Here is a 24,731-nt window from a genome sequence, read left to right as displayed (position 1 = left end):
CATTTAAAATATTGCTTTCATGAGGCCTAGACTTGACTCTAAAATGAAATACAGCTTTAATAAAAAAATTAAAAAAAATGATATATAGATATACATTTATTACATTCAATGGGAAAAATGGGTCATAATTATTGCATAAATATTAATTATAAATCATAAAATTATCTCAAAACACCAAAAAAGAAAAAATATTGAACAAAAATATATTTCATTGATTTTACTCAAATCTTTTTTGACCCGAAGGTCCTGAGTGTGACCCATAAATGAAGAACCCCAGAGGGTTAAAAATGTTTGTGTGCTGCTGTGCATCCCTGTGTGTAATAAGCAGAGTGTATGTGCGTTGTGCACCCACCTACAGGCACATATTACTAACACATTCTTTAAATAACACTAAAAATACTGCGCTTTTTGTTGGTCAATGGAGCAGTCGTTTTCAGTTCCTCAAAATAGCAACACGCCTACAATGCGCCTGAACACACCTCGTTATCAGACCAGCACACCCATGGGCGAACAGATGAACGCGAGTGCATTTGCTATTTAAACAACGTGACGCTGAACGTGAAAATGATAACTACGTTGGGCTGAAACGTGCAAAAAAAAAAACCTGCATCACGCCTGCCGTTGCATCGCGCCGGGTGTATGATAGGGCCCAGAGTGTTACTGACAGACTGGGAAATGAGTCCCAGTATATGGAAAAAAATAATGGGTTTTTTGAACATTCAAGCATGAAAACCTATTCTAGTATAGCCTAAAAATAGACTTTGTAAAAGGGCATAATGGGTCCTCTTTAATATCGACAGTACAGACAAATGAAATAAATCACCAACACTTGATTTACCTTGTGTAACTGTTATAATTACATACAGAAAAGAGATAATCATCACATGAAAAGGCAGTTGTCCTGTTTACCTTCATAGGGGGGTACCGATGATACGGCGCAGAGCCTGTTGCAAGTTCAATGGCAGTGATTCCGAAACTCCAAATGTCAGCTTTGAAGTCGTAACCCCGTACCTGCAGGGCAGATGATGGAATGGCAAACTTTGACCCACGTCAGCCATAAACAGATGTTTTTTTCCACAGCATAAAATCAAATGATTAAAGTCACCATGAAATCAAAATGTACCATTTTTGTTTTTTATGCAATATTGGAGTATTATAAATGATTTATGAACATTATATATTTTTTTTCATTCATGTGCCCTCATCTTTAATCAAAATATCTTCCCCTCCACTTACAGCTACAGCTCTTCTCTTCTCTGATGATGCATTTACTGGTGTGAGGGCGGGACAACAAACCTGTCACTCACATGAGATCCACCAATTGCAAACCACAACCACAATCAATTGCCCAAGGAAAAAATCAAGTCCCGTCCTACTTTTCATCTTGTTCAAGAAGCGGTTTTCCTTGGATATTTGTCACATTAGAGAAGAAAAGACTATCGCAGCTTCCACTTTATGCCTTTAAATAGTTTAATGTTTTTTAATAATTCATAGTAGGGCTGTCACGATATCAGATTTTTCACACCACGGTTATTGTGGCCCAAAAAAATCACGATATCGATATATCGCGATATCTATAGACCCATGGGGGAGAAAGTTAAATGAATTGGTAACACTTTACAAGAAGGTTGTATTAGTTGACATTAGTTAACGAACTAACCATGAACAACAGCTGTTCAGCATTAGTTAATCTTCTTTGTTAATGTTAGTTAATATAGAGCTGTTCATGGTTTGTTCATGTTAGTTCACAGTGTATTTTACCAAGATTTTAATAATGCATTAGTAAATGTTGAAATTAACATTAACAAAGATTAATAAGTGTAGTTCATTATTAGTTCATGTTAACTAATGTAACTAATGTTAATTAAGGAACCTTATTGTAAAGTGTTACCAATTAATTTTTACTTTGTTTATTTAGTTTTATTTTTTACCCAACAAACATAATTGGATAATGATAAACACAGGGTAATACTCTGTTACTGATAAATTGTCTTTGAAGCTCCCTATGAAATAACAAGAGAGAAAATACTGTCAAGTTCAACAGTATGATGATGAATAAATATTAACATAAATGTTATTGGCCATGACTAGATTGCAAATACAAATACAACCGCGACCGTCGACTGGCTCTGACTGGTGACTGACCGCCGCGTTCCTTCAGCGCAGCTGCAAGAGTTATGGCCTTTTTACACCTGCTCACTTCATTCGTTTTCTCTGATCATATATCTATCATATTGTGAAGAGATCAGGAGTAAATGTCTTCCGAAATTCTTTCGAGGCGGATTTAAATCCGATCACGCAGATCCACCGCTCCCACCACGCGCTGCGCACAGAGCACCGAGTGCTGAGGGCACTACACGAAGATGGAAGAAAAGACGCAAACGGCCGCCAGTGAAACTGAAAGTAGCCCAAGGCTCAGAATCAGATGCTCAAAAACACAATAGTCTCCATTAAAACGAATGAGACTAAATGCTCTTACCAGTGCTTAGGTCGCTCGTTCTCCTATTACGGCCTTTGATCTTGAAATGAGCCGATAAATAAAATAGCCTACAACTCATATCTGTTGCTTTCGTTGTCGTGAACTGAATTTGCATAGCCAATAGAGTGGAAATTGAAGATTGGATTTATATTCATTTTGCGGAGAGGTATAAGGTAAGACAATGCATGTTTTTATTTTTATAGTTTAGATTGTGTAGCCCGTCGTTTGCAGGCGCCGTTGCGTGCGAGCCTGCCTCAGCTTGTCAAAAACTTACATTGTGATATGCTTGAAGTGTTTTATATATATGGATTTTATTATAGGCAAGACAAGTCAAGTGTTGATTTGAGAGGATAAATTGATCAAACATGCGTTAACTCACTGTCGGCCGCTGGCCGCTTGGTCATTAGGAAAAAAACTAAAACTTTAATTTAACTAACGAAATTTGCCCCAAATATTTTTTCTAAATTAACTTAATAAAGAAACGAAACGAAATATAACAAATTTGACATTATAAACAAAGCTGAACTATTTTTATGGCTGCAACAGTGTGTAATAGAGAGGGAGGAAAAAACACGGCTACACCGGAGTATTTACGCATCATGTTATCAGACCAGTCCTGTTCATTTTAAATATTGTGGTTATCGCCAATACCGGTATATTGCCACACCCAAAATTAACACAATGTCGATATTTTGTCCTTTGAATATCACGGTTATCGTCAATACCGGTATATTGCGACACCCCTAATTCATAGTATCGGAAAAGCTCTTAGAAATAGTCTAGCAGTGAACACTTTCATGGTGCCAAGATCCATCATATTTACAGTAGATGAAAGTAACACGTTGCTCTGTTACAAAACCTAGTGAGCATCTTTTTTCTTAGGCAACTCTGCCTCGATTGGTTCAGTTAGCACATCGCTGTTCTAATGACATGATAGTCTAAAGAGCATAAAAATAAATAGCACATAAATATTGGGTAAAACATTTTTTCAAAATTGCAAGAAACTAATTTAGAAACTTTTATTCAGCAAGGATGCATTAAATTGATCAAAAGCCACCCTCTACAATGCAAGTAAATCACTTGCATATGCGATTAAATCTTCACTCAATATCTATCATCAGCCATTGGCTAATATATTCTTAGCCTCTAACACACACACTGGTGAGAAAAATCTAAGTATAAGTTTAGCAGAAAGAGAGAGAGAGAGAGAGAGAGAGGGAGAGGGAGAGGGAGAGGGAGAGAGAGAGAGAGAGAGAGAGAGAGAGAGAGACTTGCATGCAACGCAGAATCGTCGCACTACAGGTTAACGATATTCTTTGTTGTTCTTTCCTGTCAAAATAACGGAGTTCAGCTTTTAAGAAAAAGCGAAAGATATGCTGGTTTCTCTGGTAGTGGGCGGAACTAATGTGCAAACGGCAATTTCATTGGCTGGCACTTATCCCTTACTGTCCCTGTTTTGATTTCAGCAAATCAGTTTGAGCGAGCGCTGACAACGTGATTAATATTCATGAACCCAGCAGCTCATCAATCCTTAGTGTGTTGAATATTGTTATTAGTAGTAGAATTACTATCTTTTAATATTAATTACTATTATCTATTACTATTATCTATTTTTTTACAGAAACACTGAATGACCAAAGTTAAAGTTAAGTTAAAATTACAAATATGCATTCATACATGGTTACTAAGTTTTAGTTCTAATTACTAAAGTACTACCATTAAATAGTGCGATTTTCAAGGCAGATATGGCTATGAACTATACTCTCATTCCGCAACTTTTCATTTTCCGTCGGCCTTAGTACACGATGTAACTACAGAAGAGTCAAGTTTTAAATAAGAGAAATATTGAAAGTCTTTGGTAATTTTTGGAGTGAGATGTTAACAGTCTAATTCAGATTCAATGATCTATGCTAAGCTATGCTAAAAGTGCTACCACCAGACCCGGAGATCGGCTGAATGGATTTGAAAACGGTAAAACTCAACTGTTTAGCCAATGGCGATTCTATTGCCACGGTGTGTGTAGAGGGTTGAAAGGTGACAGTAAAGGCATTTACAGTATAAGGTTACAAGCATTTCTACTTCAAATAAATGGTGTCCTTTTGAACTTTCTTTTCATCAAAGAATCCTGAAAAACTATAACAGTTTACACAAAAATATTAAGCAGCACAACTGTTTTTAACATTGATAATAATAAGCAATCTTTCTTGAGCAGCAAATCATCATATTAGAATGATTTCTGAAGGATCATGTGACACTGAAGACTGGAGTAATGATGCTGAAAATTCAGCTTTGATCACAGAAATAAATTACATTTTAAAATAAATTACGATAAAAAAACTATTTTAAATTGTAATATTTCACAATATTACTGTATTTTTTTCATCAAATAAATGCAGCCTTGATGAACAATGTTCTTTCAAAAATGTGTAAAATGGTAGTGTTTGGTTTTGATACATTTATGTATGAAATAATAGTATATTGACCACTATCTTTGACGGATTATGCCACTGAGGTTGTCAATGCATTATTGGGTTGTCCTATTCGTGCAATTCTGCTTACTACAGTATGTACTAACCTTCTGGAACAGCCTTTATGTTAGGTGTGCACATATTGATGATTTAAAATACTGACTAAGTAGTGAGCTCACAAGGTTTTTGGAACAGATCCACAGATCTACATGTTTAATGTTGGTTCTCTGAGCAAACGTACCTGCTCCATCACCTCTGGGGCCATCCAGCACGGGGTCCCCACAAACGTCTTCCTCACTTTGTTTCTGGTGACATCTCCACCGGTGGACAGAAAAGCACTCACGCCGAAATCTGCAGAGTCAACCGTTTCAAATGAGTAACAACCTCATCAAAGGATCATGCACACATAAAATCTATTGAGATTCAAACATTTTCCAGGTCACTTGCACCACAAAAATCAAAGAAAACAACTGTATTTTGTGAAATTTCGGCAATCCTATGAGATCATTTCAAATCACACTGTGCGACATGGATCTAATAAACTTGGGTACGACATGTATGTAGACTGTACGATGATGACACCTATTGAATCATAGGCTATGGCTCAAGAGAGTATAGAAGAATAAAACATCATCAGTATAAGTAGCTAGTGGTAAACAAATGAAGCAAGATCAATCGCACTTTGGCAATTGTAGTTATGTGCGCTGAAAAAAAGAGGAGGAAGCAGCGAAAGAGGAGAATATTGGTCATGGCTAGAGAAAAGAGGCCAACTTGGCAATGCCATTTGTTCCATTTGTATAATGCCAATTATACAAATGGAGCTTGAGGCAGTGGCGGCTGGTCAATAGAGGGCGCTTGTTCTTTATTTCTTTCATTTAGAACGAAAAATACAATAAACTATACAAATACAATATGCATGTTGCAACATACAGAAGGAAAAAACAATATATAAAATTGCACTTTTAAAAAAATTTCGATGACTGTTTACGGCTGAAAAATATCATACTAGCATCAAAAACCATTTTGGCAATGTGCTAATTCATGTTAACAACATGCTAAATCATGCTAACAATGTTAAAACATGCTAGTAACGTGCTAAATCATGTAAGCAATGTGTTAAAACATACTCTAATATATGCAAGTAACACGCTAAAACGCGATAACTCGCTAATTCATGCTATCAAAATGCTAAACATGAAAGCAACATGTTAACAACATGCTAGTTCATGTTAAAAGTGAGTTAAACATGTTAGCACAATGCTTATTAATGTTAGAAATGTTCTAAAACATGCAAACAATGTTCCAATTCATACTACCAAAATGGTAAACATGATAGCACATGTTAACAAAATGCTAGTTCATGTTAACAACATGCTAATTAATGCTAGCAACATCTTAAAACATGTTAACAATAAAAAATATGAAATAAAAATAATGAATTTTTTAAAAATGCATTTATGGGTAGTTGTGCATCATGGTCACGGTTATAGGTTAAACTTTTTATGAATAAAATTAATGAAGATGCATGTTTTAGCTCTTGAAAGGTGTTTCTCTGTTTTTACTAATCTTTTTGCCTACACTGATTCATTCATTCAATCTATCATGATTCATTCAATTGTGGTTCTTATGTGCGCTGAAAAAAGAGGTGGTAAGCGCCATGTCGTGTTGATCAATACGCTATTAAACATACTAACAACATGCTATTATTTGGTAGTAACAGACTAAAACACAGTAACAACATGATAATTCATTCCATCAACATGCTAAACATGATAGCAACATGGTAGTTCATGTTAACCACATGCTAAAACATGTTAGTAACATGCTAATTCATGCTAGCAACGTTCTGAAACATGTTAACAACATGCTAATCCATGCTAGTTAACATGCTAATTAATGCTAGCAACATATTAAAACATGCTAACAAATGCTAAATCATGTTAGCAACGTGGTAAATAATTATATAAAATAAAAAATGAAAGTTTTAAATGTATTTATGGGTAGTTGTGCATCATGGCCAGGGTCACGATTATAGGTCAAACTTTTTATGAATGAGTGAAGAGTGAATCTTTTTGCCTACACTGATTCATTCATTCGTGATTTAAAACAAAGGCAATTGGATGACAGCATTTAAAATTTAACAGTAAAAAAACGAGAACCCAATCAGAATAATCATTGAAAATAATGGGAATTATAAAAACCTCAACAGTAAAAACGTAAGAACATATGTTTAGTCGTAATTAAATTATTTCACAATGCAAAAAAAAAAAGCTTAGGTGTCCTAAAAATAGGCTTTATTTTTGTTATGCAAAATATTATTTTTGTGAGTGAAAACGTTTTATAAATTTGGGTGTCAAATATTTCAATAGAAAAAGCTCTGATGCGAACTACAATCTCAACAAAGGCGCGCCAAGGTCACCAGTGGAAACCCCTGTTACATAAAACCGATCAATAATCCAGAACTAGATCAGCCAGTTTCCCTCCAGGGACGGAAAAAGCCCCATTTCAGGAATTTAACACTTCTCCACAGTACGATCAATGTTTGTCTGCTCTCCTTCATGTGACTCTAACTTACAAATTCACAAAACAAAATGTAACGGAGAACAAAAGTGGTGAATATATTATCATTTCATAATCAAACCATAATTAACTTCCTTGAAAGAAAAAAAAAATTAAAGTGGCTTGACTGACTGATTAAATCACTGCTAGGTTATTGCTTTTATAGTTAGCATAATTAAAGTTAATTACCATGGTTTAATCTCTCTTAGGGCCCATAAATGTTGCTTTTTAGAATGACAACCAATATTAATTAAAACAGGATTTTTACAGCTAAAGAAAGCTTAATTACCTAATGGCTATAAATAACCTCCTAAAGGGCTGAGATAATTATGCAACTGAATATTAAGAATGCATTGGTCAAAATCAGTTAAGAGCAACAAAGAAATTTAAAATATATTTTGAATCATACATCTTATATTTTATCTTATATATATTTTATTTTGCCCTGAGGACTATGTATAAATTAACAGTTTTTTAAACATCCATCTCACTCTTAAAACTAGAAAGTAAAGTTCAGCGGGACAAACTTTTATGTTGACAAAGACTTGTCTGAAAGTTTTATTCACTTTAAAGCATGTTTTAGCATGTTGCTAGCATGTCTTAGCATTTGTCTAGCATTAGTTAGCATTTGGCTAGCATGTTTGTAGCATGTTTTAGTACACTGCTAACATGCATTTTAACATTTTAACATTATGTTAACATGAATTAGAATGTTACTAGCATGTCTTACCCAATTGATAACATGTTGCTGACACGTTTTAACACTTTGCTAACATGTTGCTAGCATGAATGAGCATATTTCTAACATGTTTTAACACATTGCTAACATGATTTACCATGTTTGCTAACATGTTTTAATGTTGCAAGCTGAAATGAGCGTGTTATTATGAATTGCCGCATTGCTAACATTAACTAACATGTTGTTAGCATGTTTTAGGACGTTGCTAACACAAATTAGCATTTTGCAAGTTGAAATTAATATGAATTAACATGTTGGCTACCATTCTTTAACACGTTGTTAACACGAATTAGCATGTTGCTAAAATAACACATTGTTAACATGATTTAATGTGTTGATAGCATTTTTAACACATTGTTAGCATGAATTATCATGTTGATAACATGAATTAGCCCATTGTTTTAGCACGATTCTAGCATTAATTAACATGTTGGATAACATGTTTTAACACATTTTAAATAAGTTTTAAATATGGATATTTTTCTCACACAAACACGCCACTTCGCTTCAGAAGGCCTTTATTAACTCCCCCGGAGTGAGTAAATCATGGTCTAATTTTCATTTTTGGGTGAACTAACCCTTTAACATGATACTAGAATATGTTACCGTGTTGATAGTATGTTTTAACACATTGTTAACATGATTTAACATGTTGTTAGCATGAACTAGCATTTTGCAAACATGAATTAGCCAATTAGTTAGTATTTGAAATGAGGCTAGAACGTTTTAACACTGCTAGCATGTTTTATCACTTTGTTAACATGATTTAGCATGTTGCTGACAAGTTTTAACATGTGTTAAGCTACTTGCTAGGCTTTGCTAGTCATAGATACTTGATGGATGAAGCTTAAAGGGTTAGTTCACCCAAAAATGAAAATTCTGTCATTAATTACTCACCCTCATGTCGTTGGACACCCGTAAGACCTCCGTTCATATTCGGAACACAAATGAAGATATTTTAGTTGAAAGCTGATGGCTGAGAAAGGCTTCACACAGGCCTCCATTGGCATTCAGTACATTGACACTTCCAAGATCCATGAAAGGCACTTAAAACGTCGTTACAAAGTCTATCTCACCACAGTGGCTCTACAATAATCATACAATGCGACGACAATAGTTTTTGTGCGCAAAAAAAAATCAAAATAACACCTTTATCCAACTTGTTCTTGTCTTCCGTGTGCGCCTCCACGACGCATGCGCGAGAATATGACGTAGCGCCGGTGTTCGGGAATCGATGAAATACACACTTAAGCTCCATTTTGAGCACTACGCCGAGACCTAAAGCACGATCAATGTAGAATCCAACAGCTTAGACACGCGCGTCTTCCTCTGCTCGTAAACAAATCGCTTCTGGGTCATATGTCCGAACGCCGGATCTGCGTCATATTCTCGCGCATGCGTCGTGGAGGCGCACACGGAAGTCGAGAACAAGTTGGATAAAGGTGTTATTTTGATTTTTTTTTGCGCACAAAAACTATTGTCGTCGCATTGTATGATTATTGTAGAGCCACTGTGGTGAGATAGACTTTGTAACGACGTTTTAAGTGCCTTTCATGGATCTTGGAAGTGTCAATGTACTGAATGCCAATGGAGGCCTGTGTGAAGCCTTTCTCAGCCATCAGCTTTCAACTAAAATATCTTCATTTGTGTTCCGAATATGAACGGAGGTCTTACGGGTGTCCAACGACATGAGGGTGAGTAATTAATGACAGAATTTTCATTTTTGGGTGAACTAACCCTTTAAATACTCTTGGATGTATAATTAAACGGGCAATCTTTTTCCCAGTGTTTCTTTAAGACATACAGTATGCAAACGCTCACTTTGCATGTGAAATTAGATAAAGCACTTATTTGCAAGCTGCGGATTTGTTGTCGAGCCAGTCTAATATTTATTTGCCCCATGAAAAACTTCCAAGATGTAAGACAATACAAAAAGGAACAAAACATTTCAGAAAATCTACAGCAAAGTTTTAGCAAAGTCCCAAACCTGCGATCTGCACCGATCCATCTTCTCCCAGTAGAATATTACCAGCCTTCACGTCCCTGAGGTCAAACCAAGACAAAGCACACACGTGTCACAGCTTATTATAATCTTAAACATTAACAATAATGCCAGTGGCTGAGGAATGAATCCGCATGTTTATGAATTTTTCAGAGCATTATTACAGCAGTGATGGCCTGGAGGGGAAAGACCACATTAGTATCTTTCAGCACTTAACATGCAGAGGAATCTAATTAACGCATATTTTACACTAGTCTCACAAAACCAGACGTCTGACTGTCAGCATAAAGTCTGGACACTTTGCATCTCATTTGGACCAAAAGTTTAGAAATGCCATTTAATAATGTCCATGTTCTTTATTATAATGCATGCACGATAACATTTTTGCACAGGTAGAAACAGAAGTTCTTGAACAAATTCATGAAAGATAGCATTCACCAATGTGATAAAACATGCTAGCAACTTGCTAAATCATGTTAACAATGTGTTAAAAGATAGTATATGCTAGTTATGTGCTAAAACACAGAAACAACACGCTAATTCATGCTAGCAACATGTTAAACATGATAGTTAATGTTAACAATGTATTAGAACATGTTAACATGCTAAATCATGTTAGAAACATTCTAAAACATGTAAACAATGTATTCATTCATGCTAACAATGTGCTAATTAATGTTAAAAATGTCCTAAAGCATGTTCACAACATGCTAATTCATGTTAACAACGTGCTAATTAATGCTAGAAAAAAACATGCTAACAATGTGTAAAAGCATGTTAGAAATATGGTAAATAATGCAAACAACATGGAAAAACATGCTAGCAAACATGCTAATTCATGATAGCAGAATGCTCGCAATGTGCTAATAAATGCTAACAATATTTAAAACATACCAACATCTTAAAACATGCAAGCAGTATGTTAAAAATTATGCTAAAAATTTACTAATTCATGCTAGTAACATCTTAAAAAATGTCAGCAGTATGCAAAGTCATGCTAACAGTGTGCTAATTCATGCTAAATTGACCAGCCATAGATAATTTTGTCATTTAGGTCCGGGTAAATCTGAGATCAATACTGCAGAAAAAGTAAACTTCATCAGCATTAAATCCAGATTTATGTCCCTCCAAATATAACTCAGAAAACAAAGTGAAATATGCAGTTATGCTCATGGATGTCTAGCTCACTTGGTATTTATTTAGTAGGTGTTTAAAAACATTCTTTTGAATATCTTTAGAAATTTTTATGACACTTTAAGTTCAAGTATGACTGAAGCAAATGCTATGTGATTGGAAGGGAGTTACATAGTGGAATATTGACAGTAAAATATCGATTTAATTAATGAATTTTTCCTTACCTGTGAATCTGCCCATTTTTGTGGAGATAATCTAATCCCTCCAGTACCTCCTTCAAAATGGTTGCTATCGTGGATTCATCTAGGACACCGTTTTTATGCTCCCCTTTGCTGAACGTGTGCTTTATGATGTCTAACACTGATCCTGGATGAATAAAAAGCCTTTGTAATCACACAAAACGCCAGCAAATCTACTAAATATACATGCATATAACATACAGTTGCCACAAATAGCATTTGGACACACAAACTGTGCATCGGATAACATTATCAAATCAACTGACATTTAAAAAAGCACAACCAACCACACTTATCAGGAAAAACATTTCACATAAGCAGCTTATAAACAATACATGTATTGTGAAAAATGAATACTTTGTGGTTGTAACTGTTAACTGATTTCTCTCACCTCCACTCAGGAGTTTCATGACGAGCCAAAGTTCATCTTTCACAACAAATGAAGTGTAGTATGTGACCACGTTTGGATGGTTACACTGGCTCATGGCTTGGATCTCTTTCTGTGGAGACAGATGGAGGTGTCCAGGTTTATAATGCACGTCTTTAATAAAGTCCATGTGCTTTTAATGCATGCACACCAATGTGATTGCAATGGTAGTGTCACGGGTGTGTGTAGGAAGGAAGATGAGTCTAGTGCAAACTGGAAGTTTTAATCCAAGTGAACAGGAAGACAGGCGGACACCACTTTACACAACAGAGATCAGACAAGGACTGAGAGAAAGGGGAGGACTAAATAGCAAACGGCAACGAGGTAATAAACAGGACACAGCTGGAAGGAACTTAACTAATGAGGGTTACCATGGGGACAGACGAATGGCGGGAAAACTGAACAAGGAAACATGTGACAGGAAGAAAACACTGAAAGCCCATGACAAAACAGAACATGAAGGTGACAGGTAGAAACAGAAAGTTGTTGAAATAATTTATAAAACACAGCATTCACAAATAGAAGAATCTCACAAAATCTGAATTTAGGTCATATTTCACCCCAAAAATCACAAAAGAGAAGGAAATTAAGCCCATTTTTATGACTATAAATTGTTTGACTTATAATTATAAAACATGTAAATAACAATTAAACACATTTATCCTCCAATTTCCATTACACTATTAGAAAAAAATAAATTCTCATTTCTGTAATGTATAATGTAATAAAAATAGCTTTTGTTCCTCGGTTTGGATAAGTGTCTAAATGAATAAATGTAAATGTACATGAATCGGTTCATTAATTGATTCAATTTCATTCAACAATTCATTATTCAAAAATGTATTTCTCTAAAATGCATTTAAATGTTTCTGATCTGTTACTATGTATAGTACTATATTATATATATATATATATATATATACACAATGTAAATTATTAGTAAACATTTGATTTTTATTGCATTTTTTAAATTATAAAGTTCCCCTGCAGTCAATAACTGTATCATTTGAAAATCATCTTTGATAATCCAAATTACATATTTAAAATATTTTTTTTTAAAAATCTAATTTGTAACTCTACACCCTTGCTTCATTTAGTATTCACGGGGACATTAATATGCAAATTAGTATCCGCCTCCACTCAATAACACCAGCTCGGACTACCTGGGGCCCGTTTCAATAAGGAGGTTCAACCTCTGAGTTTAAACCTGAACTTTGACTTACCCTGAGATGGGAAGCTCTGAGTTTTGGGTTTCAGAACAGCTGAATAGAGTTGGTTCAATCAACTCTGAGTAGACTGACTCTGAGTTAAGCACATGCAGCCCAACTATGAAAAGCCACGATCAATGGAGCTCCGAAATTACGATTCACCATAGCAACAGCACCCAACAAAAAGACATCCGCATACTTCAGGGTCAATACAAAAGTTTAATTCTTAAAGGGATAGTTCACCCAAAAATGAAAATTAGCCCATAATTTACTCACCCTCAAGTCATCCTAGGTGTATATGACATTCTTCTTTCAGACGAATAAAATCTGAGTTATGTTACAAAAGTCCAGGCTAATCCAAGCATTAGACTTGGATTTATAGTTGCTCTGTTTTTGAAGTCCATAAAAAAGTGCATCTGCCTGTCAAATAACTGCTCCACACGGCTCTGGGGTGTTAATAAAGGCCTTCTGAAGCGAATCGACGCGTTTGTGTAAGAAAAATATACATATTTAAAACTTTATCAAGTAAACTTTCGACGGGCCCCTGATTCACTTGCTCTACTTTACTATAGTAAACGCTGCACAATGGCAAGGAAATACTGGTTTAGGCCACATCCACACAAAGCAATAGCTTTCCCTATCCAACCTTTTTTTTAACAACAACTTTCGGCTTAGCATTGCTAGCATTCGCCTTAGCCAACTCCTTCACCACTAACGGAGCGAGCTGGAAAATCGAACTTTTCCCAAACCCCGTGGGGACAAGGGCCACCACATCATGGCCACCAACAAAATTCAGCAAAGATTGTTCTAGCTCCGACTTTAACTTCTGGATATTCGGCAGCGTTGCCACAACGGACCAAATGGCTTCGCTCGCATCTTTCTCCGCCGCCATTACTGAACTACAACTCAAACTAGCGCACGACATCAACGTCATCGTTCTCAGCCACTCCCTCTGTTCGCTGATTGGACGGTTAAAATTTGGCCGGAGAAAACCAGCGAATATAGGCCTACCACAAACCCAGACGACGTACTGAAGGAAAATGAAAATTGAGCGGAAGCACGTAGGAGGGCGGAGCCAGGCTAGTTCGTGGCACCATTGTAGCAGAAAACTTACGCAACCTTCTTGAATTCATAATTTATTAGTTGCACGCCGGTCTGTTATTGTACGGACACGACTACATTTTCACACAGCTAAACATGACACGGAACAAAATGAACTGTGAATGGTTGCTTTGCATTCTGTCTTGGGCGGTCCTTGGCTAATGAAAGCTGCGATGGAGTATTTTCTCCTTAAAACTGCAGTGAACCAAAGACTAGTCTGAAGACTGACGGCAGAAGGTCTGGCTACGCAAGACCAGTCTTTGGTTCACTGCAGTTTTAAGGAGAAAATACTCAGCAATGGTTTTGACTGATGAATTTGCACATGGTTTGTCTTAAAGGGATAGTTCGGCCAAAAATGAAAATGTTGTCATCATTGTCAAGTTGCTCCAAACCTGCATGAGTTTCTTTCTTCTGTTGAACACAAAAGATGACATTTTAAAGAATGTTGGTAATCAAACAGTTGACGGTAGCCATTCCATAGTTCCATACTTCCATTCCTATGGAAGTCAATGGCTACTGTCAACTGTCTGGTTACCAACATTCTTTAAACGGTACATAACACACACAGTTTCTGCCAATCTCATGTTAATCTTAAAGTAAATATAAAGTAGTATTGCATCCTTCATATCTCAGAAGAGTCTTTAGTTTTATCAGATTTAAAAAAGACAGATACGCTGTAACGATTCTTCCCGAAAACAGCCAAGCTCGTGGAGGCGTGCAGTGGGCGGAGCTAAAGAGTCACGAGTACACACACACACACAGACAATATATCATGGCATTATCCCTGGATAACTTTTGATTCACTATCCGTTCGTGTTGTTTACATTATATACCCTTTAAAATATCTTTTTTTGTGTTCAACAGAAGAAAGAAACACATTTGGAACAACTTGAGGTTGAGTAAATGATGAAAAATTTGGATGAACTATCCCTTTAAAGCAGATTAAAAACACCACATAGACATTCTTATCCTTGACATGTGAAGTGCTAATCAAGTGTTTTTCAGTTTATTTCAACGCAGAAATCATGCATGAAGATATGCAGTAAAAGCTGCTTGTGAAAGCAGGTCAACAACATACAATCGATGAAGTAATTTCACATGTTCCAATAATATAAGGCTTTAACCAAAAACCTGCAAGATCCTTCCTGAAGAAAATTGAAAAAGGGCATTACATATGCACGTCTGGGTTCAGCATACATTTACACAAACCCATATTTCTGTGTCAGCCAATTTGAGAGTAAATCTGAGAGATGTTTATAGCAGATTCCCATCTCCGGGAATAAACTTGTTTTCACGGCAGGATAGTCATTAATCAAACCATCAGTTTCCAATCTCACTGCACCAAAACAAAGATCAATGTAAAGAAACTCAGTCATGAGTGTCGGAGTTAAAGGCCTGCTGTGTGTGTGTGTGTGTGTGTGTGTGTGTGTGTGTGTGTGTGTGTGTGTGTGTGTGTGTGTGTGTGTGTGTGTGTGTGTGTGTGTGTGTGCGTGTGTGTGTGTGTGTGTGTGTGTGTGTGTGTGTGTGTGATTACAGTATGGAAAGCGCACTATTGACAGATATGAAACACATTCATGAGAAACTAGGGCAGTCACAACTATAAGTGTTAGCTAATGATCAATTATCCTACAAATAATTATGATTAATGATTTAATTGACTTGTATAGTGTACGTTTAATGCACATGCACATTAACAAGTGTATTCATTAAGTTATCAAATGTGAAATGTTTGAAGTTGAAGTTTGTTGAAATCATATCTTTTCTCTAAAGGGAAATAATTTTTTGTGAAAGAAAAAAAAAACTTGTTTAAAAGAGACGCCACTCGAAGGTTAAACAATTAAAAATGCCTCTCTCAGTGCTGGGTAGATTACTTACAAATTGTAGTGGGTTACTGATTCCAATTCAAATTGTAGTTAGTAACGTAATCCATTGATTACTTTTAGATTACTTTTGACCTAACTCGTTGATAACATTGATTTGAATAGGATACTCTTGTACCATATTAATATAGAAATACATAAAGAAAGAAAATATATTCCATTCTTTGTTATCAACAATATGAAGTGCATTAAATATTACATTAGGTCAAGGATTCCCAGACTGGGGTTCGTGAGTTTAATGAAGAGCTATAAATTAAATCATAAAAATTAAAATAAATCATTTTAAAACAAAATAAAACACCTACTAAATTTTTTTTTAAATGACCTGCATGTCATGTGACCATTAACCGACATCAGAGAACCGTGAACTTAATTTTATTATTTATTTTTATTGATTTAATTGTATTATTGACCTAACTTATGAACTTCAAGTAAATATATCAGGACAAAGAAAGTTGGGGAATCCCTGCATTACATGTAAATGACATGAATGTATACATTTTAATGTGTTTGAAAGACAAAAGCCTTCCAGAGACAGTAATACATGGTTAAATGGCTCACTGAGTGATAACTCAAATAATAATTAAAGGTGCCATAGAATGCATTGATACAATATTTTAAATTGTTCTATGATATCTACATAGAAGGTATGTAGCTTAGGTAAGGGCAAAAATACTCCAGGTTTTACATGTCCATTTAAAACCCTAGGATTTGTCCCTAGAATGAAATAGGCTGTTATTACCTTATTTGGAAGGGTCATGAATAATAATGTTGAGCTCTGCTCTGATTGGCTTATTCAGCAGCTCACACAAGTGCAGTTATTCAGCAAACACAATCGCAATGAGCACAAGCGGCTCGTGAGTCGTGACAGAACACAGACCGACTGAATGACACTTTAAGCAGAAAATCTCAAATGGAGATTGCTGAAATGCAGCTTACGAGTTTATTGATGTTTTCAGATCATGCGCGAGTGAGAGAGAGAGCGCTTGCATGCACATGGTTGCCAGATTGAAAATTGTAAGTAAAAATCTGGATATAATACGTGTTCATTTAACAGAAAAGCTCTTATTGGAGGATTTAAATGATTGAAATCTGGCCACCACAAGCATGAATGCTCGGACGTTCCTCTTTTGTTAATGAAATGAATACTAGTCAGAGCAAACTAACAACTTTGAATTAAATTGGTGCGGTATCCTGTTATAGATAAATATCAACCATGCCTGTTGACAGTTCTGTTCTGTGGGAAGCAGTGTTAATTTTGACAGCAAATTTTGATTTAGTTTTAGTCATAGTCTTTTGACTAAAATGCCATTTAGTTTTAGTCATATTTTAGTCACCTGAATTGTTTTTAGTTTTAGTCGACTAAATATCATAAGATTTTAGTCGACTAAATCTACGGTAGATCTACAGTAGATTTAGTCTCCTAAAATCTAATGAGTTTAGTTAAATTGTAATACATTAAGCATTTAAGCATTTAAGCATTACATAACCGACTGTCACTTGAACTGACATTTTTGACATTAAAAATACTCAATTCACTTTTTTTTTTTTTTTTTTTATCTGTAGTTTTTATAACTTTGTATGATACTTTGATACCCTGATACTTTATTGAATATGTCAAATACTGGTCTTTCCTCCTGACTATGAATTAAATGGGAATTAAATTAAATACAGTTTATTGTGTAACCAAAAACGAATATATGCGTGACTTTTAATTACAAACAAGCTCGAAATACACATTGACTCTTATTTTGAAATGTCTATGCCTTCCTATTGCAGTTACAGGAGCTCATTCAAGTTCAGGAGATAAAATATGCGTTGTTACAACCGTCTAAAACATATTACTATATAAACATCGTAAAGTAAACATTGTCATTATTCATCAGCATTAGTTCATAAATAATTGACTGGCATAAATGTGCGCTATTCATTGGTTGTGAGCCGCTCTGGAGCGCTGTATTGGGGATGCGTGAGCCTGTAGAAGCTCAACAGCGCAGTGTTTTCCAGCGGTTAGATCAGCATATTCAAATCAAATGTGCGCATCTATTACACAGGATATGAGTTCTGACTGGATCTCTTCCCTAATCGACCCTCCCTAACATTTTCGTCTCGTTTTTATTTGTTGACGATAATGACAGTTGATTTTCGTCATAGTTTTTGTCATCCAACACTAGTTTTTATTTATTATCGTCTCGTTTTCGTCAGTGAAACAAGGTTGTTCACGAAAATTATGACAAAAATTATTTGTCAACGAAATTAACACTGGTGTGAAAAGTGCTCACATCCCCTACACAGCCTGGAACATACCATTTATATCCATGATCTGCCATTTTTGCTGTTGTCCTCGCTTGCTTCTTCACAATACCTGCTGAACTTCTGATGATTCGGCCGTGCAGGTCCACGTTAATACTGCCTAGCCTTGAACATGGGCTGGTATATGCAAATTTCGGGGGCGTTAATATTAATGATCCCGACTGTTATATCAAAGTCGGTGTTATGTTTTTCAGTGGTCTTTTTCATGCATAAGATTTACATATGAAGGAGAAAACAATGGTGTTTGAGGCTCACGGTATGTCAGTTCCAAGTACAGAACTCTTTTTATTCACCTATGCCAAGGTAAATACAGTTTCCCATTCTATGGCGCCTTTAATGTGTTCGTCAGGAGTTGATTAGATGCAATGTTGGGAAAACACTTTTTAAAAGTGAAATGATTTCTTTAAATCCAGTGATCAAATGCTGTGAGGGTCTCAGTTTTCAGTGACAGTCACATGACTAGTGGCTGGTGTGTGCAATTCCACAAACCTGACCTTCTGAACGGATATATTTTTAGAAAGGAAGATTTAAAAGATAGAGAAGAAGTAGTAGGGAGAATCAATTAATTAATAGTGATTTACTGCCATTGTGAGAATAACATAATCATGTAATAAATGAAAAAGTAACTGTAGTCTGAAACACAAGATAATCTGAATATAAAATAGAGATCAGCAGCAATCGCCCACTCCCATGAAGCATTGCGAATGAAGTAAACGAGTCTCGATCAACTTCTGCATCTGTATGCACTACCGCTCAAAGGTTTGAGTTTCAATTTTTGTTTATGTTTTTGAAAGGAGAATCTTCTGCTCACCAATGATGCATTTGATAAAAAATACAGTAAAACAGTAATATTGTGAAATATTATTATTAATATTTTATTTTATATATTATTAATATTATTACCAGTCTTCAGTGTCACATGATCCTTCAGAAATCATTCTAATGTGCTGAATTGATGCTCAAGAAACATTTATGATTATCTGCTGCTTAATTTTTTTGTTGAATTAATAGAAAGTTCAGAGAACAGCATGTATTTAAAGTAGAAATCTTTTATAACATTATATCTTTACTGTTCATTTCAATGTAATGCATCCTTGATGAATAAAAGCATTAATTTCTTTTAAATATTTCACAGTTAGCTTCAAATACATAGCATTTTAGACATATTGCACACATAATTTCTGACTCGAATACATTATTCACCATACTTTTTTTCATTTTCTGCTTTAAATCAAAGGTTGTAAAGTTGTGATTTATCTTGGTTAGTTAGTTTGTCTCATTATTTAAGATTATTTTAGAAAGCCTATGATAAAAATGAATGGGAAAAATACTTCTGGAACCAAATGATGACAGGCCCCAAACTGATGTCATTGGTTGATCCAATGTTGTTCTGCCCGGTCCAGTCAGGCTGCTCAAACAAACAAATTGCATTTCACCTTTAACTCTTTGCGGTTCAATATAATGTGTTTGTTTGTGTGTGTTTACATGCATATGCATGTGTATGGCAAAACCTGCATGAGTAGACACAGCTGTTTTTATGTTGTTCCTCACCAACAGCTCGTCCATGCTGGTTTGGCATTTCTCCAGGTTGATTCTCTTGATGGCCACACGCTCCTGTCGTGGGCTGCAAAGCGCTGCCTGGACGACTGCTGTGGCTCCGCTTCCTGCAAAACACAGTACACACGTCTCTAATGAACAAAGCACACGCCGTGTCAAAGACATTATTCTAGATGAAAGGCAGACAGTAAACAAGCCCTCTGGAAATAAAAGCTTGTGCACAGCAGGTGCAGCTGATCATATGATGTGCTTATAGGATTGATGATAATAGACGTGTGTGGCGCTTTGATAAGTAGCTTTACTGTAAAGGAGACAAATTGCATGCTATACTAGAAATGTGTGTGCATATTATTTGCAATCGTTATATTCAGCTGCAAGGAAAAGTATTTGAATGTAAAGTTGATCTGATCTGCAATCAACTCATCAGAAACAGAAACAGTCTGCATAAGCAAAAAATAAAGCAGAAAAATTTAAAAAAAATTTACAAAGCAGTGTGTACATATTAGAGGCTGACACATTTGTGTGAAGGCAAAATTGGGACGGGAGAGCAAAACATTTCAGCGGGAGTAGCCGGGAATCATAACACTATGATTCCAACTACACTCATCTAAAGGATTATTAGGAACACCTGTTCAATTTCTCATTAATGCAATTATCTAATCAACCAATCACATGGCAGTTGCTTCAATGCATTTAGGGGTGTGGTCCTGGTCAAGACAATCTCCTGAACTCCAAACTGAATGTCAGAAAGGAGATTTAAGCAATTTTGAGCGTGGCATGGTTGTTGGTGCCAGACGGGCCGGTCTGAGTATTTCACAATCTGCTCAGTTACTGGGATTTTCACGCACAACCATTTCTAGGGTTTACAAAGAATGGTGTGAAAAGGGAAAAACATCCAGTATGCGGCAGTCCTGTGGGCGAAAATGCCTTGTTGATGCTAGAGGTCAGAGGGGAATGGGCCGACTGATTCAAGCTGATAGAAGAGCAACTTTGACTGAAATAACCACTCGTTACAACCGAGGTATGCAGCAAAGCATTTGTGAAGCCACAACACGCACAACCTTGAGGCGGATGGGCTACAACAGCAGAAGACCCCACCGGGTACCACTCATCTCCACTACAAATAGGAAAAAGAGGCTACAATTTGCACGAGCTCACCAAAATTGGACAGTTGAAGACTGGAAAAATGTTGCCTGGTCTGATGAGTCTCGATTTCTGTTGAGACATTCAGATGGTAGAGTCAGAATTTGGCGTAAACATAATGAGAACATGGATCCATCATGCCTTGTTACCACTGTGCAGGCTAGTGGTGGTGGTGTAATGGTGTGGGGGATGTTTTCTTGGCACACTTTAGGCCCCTTAGGGCCAATTGGGCATCGTTTAAATGCCACGGCCTACCTGAGCATTGTTTCTGACCATGTCCATCCCTTTATGACCACCATCCTCTGATGGCTACTTCCAGCAGAATAATGCACCATGTCACAAAGCTCGAATCATTTCAAATTGGTTTCTTGAATATGACAATGAGTTCCCTGTACTAAAATGGCCCCCACAGTCAGGGCCGTCGCTAGTGGGGTGAAAGCTGGTGACGATTATAGGGGCCCCCACTGCCCAAGGGGCCCCACAAAATCCAGAAGTTATACTATATAGGCCCCTGTTCTGTGAATAATTCTAATATTTTTACTAGATGTATGCCTGAGATTTTAATGAAAACCACAAAACCATGCAAATAGGTTAAAGAAGTTTTTCAAATATCTGCTCCTCTCCTCTCCATACAAATGGTTCAGTCCGGTTTAGTATTTATTAATTAAATCAGTCAGTGACGAACATTAGATCATTTGACCCAATAAAATTGTAAGTCCCACCCAGCTCGTGAACAGAACCAATCGGAGTTGAGGCGGCAGCTGAAGTTAACGATGAACTTGTTGAAAGAACAGGAGACTGACTGACAGGCTGAAAATGTCAGGGAAAAGAAAATATAAATCAGGGTACCAGAAACGCCTCGAAAAGAACGAGAGGGAGGCCAGGAGAGTTGCTGTATCCCAGCCGATCAAGACGTTCTTTAAGACAGGTTAGTAGTAACTTAGTGAATTTTTATTTCGCTGTCAGATTTTCTTTCGTAGGAAAACTACCGCCTGCCGCCTACTGTCATTACCGGCACCGCGGCACGCACCGCCGTCAAATTGATTAAATGATTACGTGGTCAAAATCCCCGTCTTTTTACGCTATTGTAAATAGAGTTTGTTTGTATAACACACAGAAAAAAATGTCACAACGCATGTCACAAGCATTATGCACCTACTGGCTGTTGATTTATTTTATTAGGCTACAGTCAAGAAAACACGAATACAACACAATGCTCTTGGATGGATACATTCATTAGCTTTATTTAATAATATATTACACAGTTACATAGTGTCTTTATATAAATAAGACAAGTAATTCTTATAAAAAAGACAAAAGTCTTTACATTTGACTGCATTCTTGACAATTTATTTGTTTACTTTTTGAATTTATTAATATTTAAAAATGTCTTAGTTTTTGTTAAGTTTTTATTAGTTGTAAAAATGTATATAAACATTTACCTTTTAAAATAAAGAGTTTACAACACCACCACCATCTTTTGTTACATATAGACTGTCGTAGTGACTTATTTATACTTATTATAATGTTCTGCAGCAACAGATGTGGCATCATCTGACTCACAACCCCATACCAAAGATGACATGGAGGGTCAGTGTGGAACATCCTCATTGGGTATATAACTTGTCAGGAATCACTTTATTTTTTTGTATTTAGTATTTAGTAGTCACATATGTTTTAACTGAACTGAATTGGAAAGTATTGGTTTATTCTTGATACAACTATTTGAGTTATGGTATTTGTTGTCTACAGAGCCAGGCTCCTCAACCCAGCAAATGCATGAAAGTAGGCCAACATCAGTTAGTGAAGGTCAAAGTGAAGAAGCTTAAAGTAGCACCAGTCAGAACACAGTAACGGACAGCCCAAACTCAGCAAGTGCAGGGAGAAATGAGTAAGGTCATCAAAGGTTATAGATTAACCAAACTGATATACATATAATAATGATTCATTTAATTGTCATAGTTATTGCAATGTTTATTGCTGATTGAGATTTGTTTTAGTGTTTGCTATCTCTTTGTTTTATAATGTGTATTTTGCTTTTGCTGGTGTTAAGTAAAAATCTTTATTTACATTTATCTGTTTTGTTATTTTGTAATAAACCCTTATTAGGTTACATGTGGGCCTCCATTCTCATATATTGTACAGTGTATGATTTGGGTGGGGGGCCAACATCAATATTTTTTCAGGGGGCCCCAAATCCTCTAGCTACGGCCCTGCCCACAGTCACCAGATCTCAACCCAATAGAGCATCTTTGGGATGTGGTGGAACGGGAGCTTCGTGCCCTGAATGTGCATCCCACAAATCTCCATCAACTGCAAGATGCTATCCTATCAATATGGGCCAACATTTCTAAAGAATGCTTTCAGCACCTTGTTGAATCAATGCCATGTAGAATTAAGGCAGTTCTGAAGGCGAAAGGGGGTCAAAGTACACAGTATTAGTTTGGTGTTCCTAATAATCCTTTAGGTGAGTGTGTTTACGCAAATATACCGTTTATATAAATTAACTAAATGTTTAAATTTTGAACTCAATTCTAGTTGTCTTGTCTCTTTATGCTCTCCTGTTTGCTTTGGCGTGGCCGGAATGACTCCACACCAGTAACAGTTGGTGTGCCAATGCCATCCACCAATTAACGGCCTGTCCCAAATGGCACCCTAAACCCTCACGGTCTTCCTCTGAGTCCGCACTTTCACGACGTAATGCCGCTTTGACTGCCGGGAAGAAGTCCGCTGCGTTACCCGCACCAGTGCGGGCTCGGCAGAAATGTGCATCGAGGCCGCATATCGACCTCGAAGGGGGCGCTCACGAGCACCTTTCTGAGATCTAAAATTACAAATGGGACACCCTGCGGTCTTGTGGACTTAACGGACACGCGCACGCAGCGGCTATAATAAGTCCACAAGACCGAAAGTGCACATGAAGTGTGCCATTTGGGACAGGGCCAATATAAGAGAAAGGAGGCTTCCCCATGCACTTTGTAGCCGCAAAAATCATAATCAAAATGGAGTCAGACATGAAAGCCATGCTGCAACGACTACTGTCGGAAAATGATACCTCAGTTGTGCTCACCGACATTTCTGGAGAGTGTGAAGTAACCAAAAAGACGGCGTGAAAACGGCATATGCCAAGACATTGTGTGTGTGTGTGTGTGTGTGTGTCTGTTTGTTTGTTTGTGTGTTTGCATAGATTATTTACATGGAATTTAATGTGTGCGCATTTTTCAAGCTGGCTTTCAGTTCAATAAAATAAAAAATACATTTTGAATTTTAATCTGTAACTGACAGATTCCGGCCAAAAAAAACACAACACGGGAGTGGGAGTGAACGAGAGTCATTCTTCTGGGATTGGGACGGGACTGGAATTACCCCCAGTTTTTTCATGGGATTGGGATGGGACGGATTTTTTTTGTGAGAGTGGGACGGGAGAGGTTTGAATCCACTCCCGTGTCCCCCTCTAGTAAATATGTATAGTGTGAGTGGGA

At 36.5% G+C, this 24,731-nt stretch overlaps 1 protein-coding gene across 1 annotated transcript in view; it reads right to left on the bottom strand.

Annotated features, from left to right (window-relative positions):
- Positions 1-24,731, bottom strand: part of stk39 (serine threonine kinase 39) — a 114,713-nt gene that overhangs the window by 84,222 nt on the left and 5,760 nt on the right. The window contains exons 2-7 of the mRNA XM_079822557.1: positions 20,101-20,213; positions 12,012-12,120; positions 11,606-11,747; positions 10,233-10,288; positions 5,189-5,298; positions 910-1,011 (exon numbers count right to left, since the gene is read on the bottom strand). Coding sequence (XP_079678683.1) covers positions 910-1,011; positions 5,189-5,298; positions 10,233-10,288; positions 11,606-11,747; positions 12,012-12,120; positions 20,101-20,213 — 632 coding nt within the window. The remainder of the gene's footprint in view (positions 1-909; positions 1,012-5,188; positions 5,299-10,232; positions 10,289-11,605; positions 11,748-12,011; positions 12,121-20,100; positions 20,214-24,731) is intronic.

The sequence above is a fragment of the Gobio gobio genome (genome assembly GCF_949357685.1).
Source record: "Gobio gobio genome assembly, chromosome: 7".
NCBI classification, from domain to species: Eukaryota; Metazoa; Chordata; class Actinopteri; order Cypriniformes; family Gobionidae; genus Gobio; species Gobio gobio.
Note: the sequence above shows the minus strand (reverse complement) of the source record. Positions and strands in the feature narration are given on the sequence as shown.